This window comes from Dipodomys ordii, unplaced genomic scaffold (assembly GCF_000151885.1).
Source record: "Dipodomys ordii isolate 6190 unplaced genomic scaffold, Dord_2.0 Scaffold6, whole genome shotgun sequence".
NCBI classification, from domain to species: Eukaryota; Metazoa; Chordata; class Mammalia; order Rodentia; family Heteromyidae; genus Dipodomys; species Dipodomys ordii.
Window position 1 is genome coordinate 12252789 of NW_012267222.1, and position 9675 is coordinate 12262463.

General features: G+C 53.9%; 1 protein-coding gene across 1 annotated transcript in view; it reads left to right on the forward strand.

Annotated features, from left to right (window-relative positions):
- Positions 1-1900, forward strand: part of Znf683 (zinc finger protein 683) — a 9440-nt gene extending 7540 nt beyond the window's left edge. Inside the window, 3 exon segments of the mRNA XM_013033715.1 lie at positions 290-418; positions 1599-1740; positions 1743-1900. Of these exon segments, the coding sequence (XP_012889169.1) occupies positions 290-418; positions 1599-1740; positions 1743-1900 (429 nt within the window).
- Positions 1901-9675: the final 7775 nt, after the last annotated feature.

The window sequence follows — 9675 nt, forward strand, 5'->3', positions numbered from 1 at the left end:
GCCGGAAGTGGCGCTGTGGCTCAAGTGGTAGAGTGCTAGCCTTGAGCTGAAGAGCTGAGGGACAGCGCCCAGGCCCAGAGTTCAGGCCCCACGATCGGACCCCCAAAAAAATAAAAACAAAAAACAGAAAGAGTGTGAGCATTCTGGGGGTGATAGTTGGGCCTCCAGGGAGGTGTTAGGAGAGAGGCCAGGAGACTAAGGGGCTTAGATTTCAGCAGAGATCTGGAGAAAACCCTAGGCCCTGCCAGGGGCTCTGGGCAGCTGGCAGCATGTCTCTCCCCTGGCTCAGGTCCACCTGCGCGTGCACAGCGGGGAGCGTCCATTCCAGTGTGCCCTGTGTCAGAAGAGCTTCACCCAGCTGGCTCACTTGCAGAAGCACCACTTGGTGCACACTGGGGAGCGGCCCCACCAATGCCTGGTGAGACCTCCCCCACTCCCTGCACACCTGCAGCCTGAGGACTTCTAGTTCCCTGGAGTTATACCACCTGACCTTCCAGTCCAATCCTTTTGAGCAAGTAGAGATGGACACAGAGGATAGAGAATAGTAGGGGAAAGTGTGTGTGTGGGAGAGGCGGGGGGCGGGGGAATTACCTTCCCTTCCATTTTGGGATGAATGATATTGGAGGAAGGAATAGATTCGTATGACTATGAACAGAAAAGAATGAACTTGAGGATCCCAAGGAATGTATACCCATTACTGACTGGCTTTTCAGGGTTCTCACAGGAGTTAAGAATGCAGCATATGCGAAGAACCTAAGTAGGAAAACCATTAGATCAGTAGAGACCTCCTTCTTGGAGCCTGACCTCATTTCGCAGGAGGTCAGAGAGCAGAGATTCTCTCTGTTTACAGGGGCAGAAATTAGAGCAGTGTAGTGGTTCTGTGTAGGCTATCGAATCAGAAGACTTGTGTGCAAATCTCAGCCTCTCCTCCAACTTGCTGTGTGACCTTTGACTAGTGGCATTACCCTCTGGCCTCAGCTTTTTCTCCATAATATAGAAATATAGACCTCCTGTGGAAGACTATGTGGTCCCCACCCCCAGATAATGCTGATTACACCCACTGATGCTGCAGCCTCAGAAGTAAAGGTTCTGTATGATGATCCCATTCAGTCTATCCTAACCATGAGGCTAGGAGTTAACAGTCATATGTTTTCAATAAGGCTCGGAGAGAAGTGACTTTTGTTTTTGTCAGTCTTGGGGCTTGAACTCAGGGCTTGGGCACTATCTCTGAGCTTGTTTTGCTCAAGGACAGCTACAGAGCTACTTCCAGTTTTTTTTTTTCCTGTGGATGTGGTACTGAGAAATGAAACTCAGGGCTTCATGCATGCTAGGCAAACACTCTACCTCTAAGCCACATTCCCCAGCCCTGAGAAGTGATTTCTATAAGGATACACAGAGTAAATGAAGGACATTAACCTGAGTCTGCTTGGCTCCTATGGGCCACATACTGTGATCCCAGGCAGAAATTACTAGGAAGAGCTTCCAGGCATGCATCTGATAGGGAATTGTATAGAGGAATGTGTTCAAGACACAGAGGGAGTGAGAGATGCTGAGCCGGCCCAGAGGGTAGAGTTGATGTGAGTGTCCATTCTAATCAGATGTGCCACAAGCGATTCAGCAGCTCCAGCAACCTCAAGACCCACCTGTGCCTGCACTGGAGGACCCAGCGTTTCCAGGGCGGCTTCTGCCCACATCGCTTTACCCAGCATAATCAGCTGACGGTGCACCATCAGCCGCATGCCTAGCGCGGCTAGCACAAACCCACCTGTCCCTGGAGTCTCTCGCCCAGTGGGACCAGGGAGCACTAGATCTTGTGGTAGCACCGTCAGAGCAGCAGCTGGGCTGGCATGTGGACAAGGTCCAGATGTCCTCTGTGTCTCAGGGAAAACAGCTAGCCTGAGCACTGGAGTCAGTGTCTTCCCAGGACTCCCCTGGGGAGAAGGGGTAAAGAGAAAGTAAAGGTTTTCCCCACTGCTGAGTTGGGATGTTCTGAGTCTCTGGGCAATTGATGATCCTTACACTTCGCCTGGATGCAGGTCTGGGGAAATGGCCTGGAAGAGTCTGTGTGTCAGATGGGAGCCTGCAGACATCTATCCCAGGCTGGATTTGGGTTCTTCTTCTGTATATGACCTATCTGGGACAGAGCTGTCCATCTGGTCTCCCCAGTGGACAGTCCTTCCAGGACTCTGCCATGTGCAGATTGTGCTGCCCAGGACAAGACACTTGGTCCATTCCCCTCCTCTCCCCTTTCCTCTTTCCTTCTCCCTCTGTGCCCCATCTTCCTTACTTCCTAGCTCCCTCCCTCCTCTCTCTCTGCTTCCCTCCCTCCTTCCTCCCTTCCTCCCTCCTTTCCTTTCCTTCCCTCTCTTTGTTTTCTGTTTTTTTTTCCAGTCCTGGGGATTGAACTCAAGGACTAGACACTGTCCCTGAGCTTCTTTTTGCTCCAGGCTAGCACTCTACCACTTGAGCCACGGCGCAACTTCTGGCTTTTTCTCTTTATGTGGTACTGAGGAATTGAACCCAGGACTTCATGAATACTAGGCACCACTAAGCCACATTCCCAGCCCTTTCTCTTTCTTTGCTTTTTGTCGGTTGTGGGGCCTGAACTCGGGGCCTGGGCACTCTTCCCCTAGCTCTTCAGCTCAAGGCTAGTGCTCAACCACTTGAGCCACAGCGCCACTTCACTTCTGGCTTTTTCTGTTTACATGGTGCTGAGGAATCGAACCCAGGGCCTCATGCATGCAAAGTAAGCACCCTACCACTGAGTCCCTTCCCCTTCTCCTACCCCTCCCTTTCCCTCCCCTTTCCTTCCTGCGGGTACTGCGCTGGTACTGCGGTTTGCTCTCAGGGCCTTGTCCCTCAGCTACTTCTGGTAAAGGCTGGAGCAACAGCTCCACCTCTGATGGCTGCGTCCCTGCATCGCAGGAGATGCCCTCAAATGCTCCAGGCATGCCGTGCTCCCAGCCTCCGTGGGAAGAACGCTGCCTGGGAGGCACGAGGCCAGGACGATTTTCAGCAGAGCGGCTGGGCTGGGTGCGTGAGGCCGCCTTCCGGCAGGGGGCGCCCGCCGCGCCTCTGCGGGTTTCGGAGCGGCCCCTCCATCTCGGCGCGGAACGACATTCCCGCTCTGTTTAAAGTGGCTCCAGGACACAGAACCCTCGCACTGAGCCCAGCACGGTCGGGCAATGACAGGTGGGCTTGGGTCCCACCAGCAACGAGGGCCAGCTTCCGAGCCCACCCTGGTCACCGCGTTACCGCGCTCGGCCGGTGAACCTAACAGGGCGGCCCCGCCCAGCCACCGAGACCACGCCCACCACCACGTCCCCGCCCCCGTAGCGAAGGCCCCGCCCCTTGCGCTGGGGCTCCCTCCGCTCAGCCCCGCCTCCCAGCCACACCCCCAAATCCAAACTCTTTGGGCAGCTTCGAGGTTGCGCTCACCCGTCAGCCTCTGGCTCGTTTCAGAGGCTTGGGGAAGCTGTGCGGACCAGACAGAGAGCAAGGAGATCGAGCGTGGAGCTGGGCGCCTGACTCCGACCGAGAGTCCTGGGCCAGCTGGCCAGGGTGGGAGCGGAACCCAGGGGAGACACCGTGTGCCGCGGGGCCTTGACCCCGCCCACAGCCGCGGGCGGGCGGCTGTTTGCACAGGGGAGGGCGGGCCGGAGGAGGTGCTTCTCCACCTGGGCAGCGGATCCGGGTGGCCCGTCGCCAACAAGTGTCCCTCAGTCCGAGCCCCAGGCCTGGATCTCGCCATGACTAAGCGGCGCAGGGGCCTGGGGGCCCGCCTGGCCCGACTCCTGGCTGGACTTGGGGTCCGAAAGGAGCGCAGGGGAATGGAGACCTCAGAGGTGGCCAGATCCCGGGATAGGTGAGGGGGGAATGAGAAAAGCCGGTGGGCTGCCCGGAGTGTAGGTGTGTGTGTGTGTGTGTGTGTGTGTGTGTGTGTGTTAGAATACAATGTGTTTAAATCAGCGTGTATGGGTACTTCTGAGCAACAACACATGTGGTTCAGTGTGAGATCTGTGAACTGTGGAAACTCCCTATGCTCTTTTAAGACCTTAATTTAAAAAAAATAATAATAATTTCCTAAGTCATGCCAGCGGCCTGTGGACAGTGTCCTCCCCAGAGACAGTTTAAAGGCAGATGGGGTAGTTCCTCCTTTGGCTGTGGACTTTGATTCTGACATCACAGGTCAATGTCCCTTTGGTCTTCACATCCGTTTGTCTTGAGTGACAGGTTCCGGACTTGTCTTGGATTGTGCTGTCTTTGCTCTTAGAAGCCGTGCTGAGATGCCTCCCTGTCATCTGCACCTACAGAAAAGCTGTAGACTGCAATAACAATAAAGCTTTATTTGCCACTTGCTTCGTGGTTACCTGGATTATTTCATGTAATCTTCATGGCAGCCCGATGAAGCGTGTATTTCCAGTGATTCACATCCGGAAATGGAGGTTCCGAGAGGTGAAGTCACCTGCCTGGAGTCACACAGTTGGAGGTGGTGGAGCTGGGGTACACATTTCCACAGTTTTACTCCAGAGCTCACATCCTGAAACTGTTGTTTGGCAAATGGCCAGACTTCAAGCTGGAAGGCTCAGGCTTGTAACCCCAGGTTCTCCTCTCTGGGTGACCTTCAGCAAGTTGCTTCACCCCTCTGAGTTTATCTGGGGTAGCTGATATCTGATTGGAAGGAAAGAAACTTCTCTGTGGATGGCTGAGCCCAATGGCCAGGAGTGGGATAGTAAGAATCTGAGAGGGCCCCAGTAGCTCCCAGTCCCTATGCAGGCAACGAATGTGGGTGTACTGTCAAGTGTGGGGTGTTTGTATGTCTACACTGTTACCAGGCAATTTGTTCTGATCTTATCATGACACAGCTGTCCTCAGCCTGCTGCCCCCAGGAGAGATGAGGGTGTGGAGGGGAATGAGGGGAGGGCTTTATACTACTCTCTCACCCTAAAGAGGGGAGGGCCTAGCCACTCCATGCCCTCGGGTGCCCACTCCCTGCCAGGGCCCTGCCCACCATCATCTGATAGACACACCCTCTGCCTTTACCCTGTCTGGCAGCAACCTGCCCTATAGGCCCAGCTGCCCTTCTCCCTCTCTCAACTCAGAGAGCCCCGGGCTTGGGGTACAGGTGAGGCAGGAGTAAGCAGAGCAGGGGAGAGGCTGCAGGGCCTGCGTGATGACACTTACCAGCTGTGGGAATGGGACCCCTAACCAAGGCCCGAGCCTCTGATTCCTGCTGTGCCCAGGGAGGGGACCTGAGGCAAGGCACTCACTGCCTTTGTGTTGTCCCTACTAGTGCAGTGGTGCCCAACCAATCACTGGAACGTGACAGTCGATCCTAACACTAGCTATGTGACTCTGAGCAAGTCACTTTGCTTTTCTGGGCCTCAGTTTTCTTACCTGGAAAATTGGGGACACTATATCCATCTGCTATGATTGTTATGAATCTTAAAATCCAGGTAGATGTCAGGAACAAGTGACTCATACCTATAATCCTCTCTACTTAGGAAGCTGAGAATTGTGGTTCAAAGCCAGTCCAGGTAGAAAAGTTCATGAGATTTTTTTTTGTCAGTCATGGGGCTTGAACTCTGGGCCTGGCACTGTCCTTGAGCTCTTCAGCTCAAGGTAAGTGTTCTACCACTTGAGCCACAGTGCCACTTCCGGTTTTCTGGTGGTTAATTGGAGATAAGAGTCTCGTGGATGTTCCTGCCTTGGCTGACTTTGAACGGAGATCCTCAGATCTCAGCCTCCTGAGCTGCTAGGATTACAGTCACGAGCCAATGGTGCCCAGCTTAGTTCATGAGATTCTTATCTCCAATTATCACCAAGAAGACAGAAATAGAGCTGTTTGGCTCAAGTGGTAGAATGCCAACATTGAGTGAAAAAGCTAAGGAATAGTGCCCAGGCCATGAGTTCAAGTCCCAGTACTGGCACATTGGCAAACACACACACACACACACACACTCATACACACACACATACACACACACAAAAATACAGGTAGGTACAAAGCATGGTGCTGGACTGGGAAGGTGGCTTAGTGGTAGAGTGTTTGCATCACATGCATGAGGCCCTGGGTTTGATTCCTCAATACCACATAAACAGAAAAGGCCAGAAGTGGCGCTGTGGCTCAAGTGGTAGAGTACAGCCTTGAGCTGAACAGATGAGGGACAGCGTCCAGGCCAAAGTTCAAGCTCCATGATGGGGGTGGGGTGGAGAGGAGAGAGTATGGTGCTAACTCTGACATCCAGGAGGCTTTCAGCAGACATGGTGCTATAAAGTCATTCAAACCTGTGTCCCTGCACTTTGACCCTGACACAGGCCCAGGCCCCATTATTTTAAAAAATGTTGTTTATTTACATTTTTGTTATTATTTTAAATAGTTGTACAAAGGAGTTTTGATTCATCATGTCAATTTATGAGGACAGTGCATTTAAAAAATTTTTATTTTATTGTTAAGCTGTGCAGAGGGGTTACAGTTACATGAGTAAGGCAATGAGACATTACTTGTCGATCATTGTTACCCCTTCGCTTGTCGTCCCACTGTCCCTTCCCTCCCCCCAGCACGGTGCATCTTGATCAATGTCTATCCCTTCTAAATTTGATTCTAGCTCACCTGTCTCTTTCTCTGCCTCCAGGAAGGAGGTAACCAGCCCAGGGAAAGAGCAGTAGAGGCTCACACTTCCCCAACTATTACAACTATTGCAACTATTACTGGAAGCGGTGGGGAGAGGGCTAGCGTCTAGGATGATGGCCGTGGGGAATGGAAGCTGCTCATTCTTTCTCTTTGCTTCTTTCTCAGGCCCTGGGGCGGCCAGAGCTGCCCTGACCTTGCCCAGAGCCATGACAACACCAGCAATGTCAACCTCCAGGTACGATGGAACCTAGAGGGAGTGAGAGCAGAAGCTCCGGAGGGCTGGGTAGGACTTTGGAATCCTGACTTTCAAGTCAGATGATGGGGGATGGGAAGGTGGTTCAGTGGTAGAGCGCTTGCCTTGCATGCATGGGGCCCTGGGTTCAATTCCTCAGCATCACATAAGCAAAAAGAAAAAAGCCGGAAGTGGCGCTGTGGCTCAAGTGGTAGAGTGCTAGCCTTGAGCTGAAGAGCTGAGGGACGGCGCCCAGGCCCAGAGTTCAGGCCCCACGACCGGACCCCCCCAAAAAAGCAAACCCTCAAGTCAGATGATGGACTGATCTTCCCTCTGTCACAGATTCCCTTGGTGACCTTAATATTCCCATCTGCAAAAAGGGCACAAGAATGCCTCTGGGGACCGTGGGGAGAAATGAAGTAATGGCTGCAAAACAGCCAGCATGAGGCCTGGGTAGTCAGCAAATGTGTACTTTGTAATTAATGCTAGTTTTCCTTGCTCCTGGCTTCCCCTTTTCACCACCTCCTTCATCTCTGTCTTTCCACCCTTCCTGACATGGCCCCTCAGAAGTGGATGCTGGGCCTGTGTCTTAACTGGTCACAGATTTCCCCCTCTGCCATGAGTCAAATGGTGACATCCTCTAGAAGAGGCTCAAGCAGGCTCAAGGTGGCTCCCTTTGGTCCCCAAAGCCACAATTGATCACTCATTGTTGGCATGGAATATCTCTTGAAGTTTGCACAGAACTCCAGGGAACACTCACAGGAAGGCTGAGATACATGGGACATTGCTATCACTGCTACTGCTGCTAGCAGAACTAGAATTGGGGCTCGGCTTGTCTCCATCTTGGTCTTCATGTGGACCATTCAGCTTCTGTGTCTCACCTGATGTCTGATCCCTGGAGAATGAGACACTGGATGTTTCATAGATGAGTCAATGAAAGTAATTGGCAGCTGGGCACCAGGGGTCCATACTTGTAATCCTCACTATTCATGAGGCTGAGATCTGAAAATCATGGTTTGAAGGCAGCTCAGCAGACAAATCCATGATACATTTTATGTCCACTGAGCCACCTTCCTGGACCTGGGTGCTGTCCCTGAATTCTTCAGCTCAAGGCTAGCGCTCTACCATTTGAATCCCAGCGCCACTTCCAACTTTTTCTGCTTATGTGGTACTGAGGAATTGAACTCAGGGCCTCATGCATGCAAGGCAAGCAATCTACCACTGAGCCACCTTCCCAGCCCACAGTTTATGTCCAATTAACCAGGAAAAAAAAAAAAAAAACAGAGATGGAGGTGAAGGTATGGTTCAAGTGGTACAGTGCTAGCCTTGAATGAAAAAGGCCCTGAATTCAGGTCCCAGGACCAGCATGTGTGTGTGTGTGTGTGCGCGCGCGCAGAGTGATTGGGATTCAAGGCCCTTCCTGGCAAAAGAGAATTTTGTCCCCACATTTGGCTACTCATGCCAAGGACACAAGCCCATCCCTGAAAAGTAGTTTGGGGAACCAATGTTATTTGGGTGTGGCATCTTGAGCCACTCCCTCATGCCCACAGCTAGGCTGGACCCCAGGGAAGAGAGCAGGTGTATTTCAGATGTCCTAATGTCAGGTGCCCCCTAGTCCCTGCGTCTTTCATGCATGTCTCCAGATTTTATGTCTATGCTCAGGGGCCTCCTTCCAGCTGTGTCTTGAGAATTTTAGGCAGGGAAGATGCAAGACAGGATGCAGGCCCTCTGGTGGCTTGGAGAGGCAGAGCACAGACACTTGAACCAGGCAGGTCCCTGTAGCCCCTGATTCCCAGAGCAAATGATGCTAAAAGGTGCTATGAAAGCAGCAATGGGCCTTCCAGGAAGGCTGAGATGGCAGGCTGGAAAGACACAGCCAGGCCCTGGAGGCCGGATGGTGCCTGGGAGGTGGGGGCTCTCACTGTCCTGCCGGGTGGTCATCCCCCTGTGGTCTCTGGGCCTCACTTTCCTCATGTGCAGGAGGGGAGGGGGTAGGGAATGCCAAAGGGCCAGAGTCCTGCGCCTTTGTCCATTCAGCTCTCCTTGCAGCAAGGAGCCAGCCATGGGCATCCAGAGTTTTCTAGAGAGTTTGAGGGAGCTACATCAGCACCATGTTTCTGCCTCTCTTACCAGGTCCAAACCCAGAGCCAGTCAGAATGGGATCTTCGGCTCGGGATTCAGAATCGAGGACACAGCTCACCAAGACCCACTCAGCCCTTGGGGCGCCTACAGAGGCCAGCGGTGGGCAGTGCCTGGGACCTGGCCTACTATGCCTCCCTGGGGCCCCACAGCCTGACTCCACCCGCGGCCCCAGACCAGCCTGCTCACCTCTCCTGCCCAGAACTGGCTCCTCAACGTTTGGAACAGGGACCCCCAAGTCCCACCAGTCAGAGGACCCTCCCTACAGCACCCGAAGTCCCTCAGAGTCCCGGGCTACCAGGCCACCTGGAAGACGCGCCCCTGCCACCCCGCCCGCCAGCCTTCCCCAGGGCAGAAGGAGCAAAGGGCGAGCCTGACACCCCAGGGCCAGCGCCCTCAGAGCCAGCCCGGACCCTACACACGTGTTCCTCTGCCAGGAGGGTCCGCTACCACCTCACTGTCACCCTGCAGGGGTGTGAGCAGCTGCCGGGGGAGGAGGGCCGAGAACCGGCCCAACCAGCTCCCCACCTCTGCAGCCCTGAGGAATCCAGGGGCTGGCAAGAGCCTCCCCAAGGGCCCCGCCCCATCCCGGGCTGCCCAGCCAACCCAGCCCGGGATCCCCGGCTGAGAGCCCCACGGTTTCAGGAGAGTGAGGCCCAGCGGCAGGAGC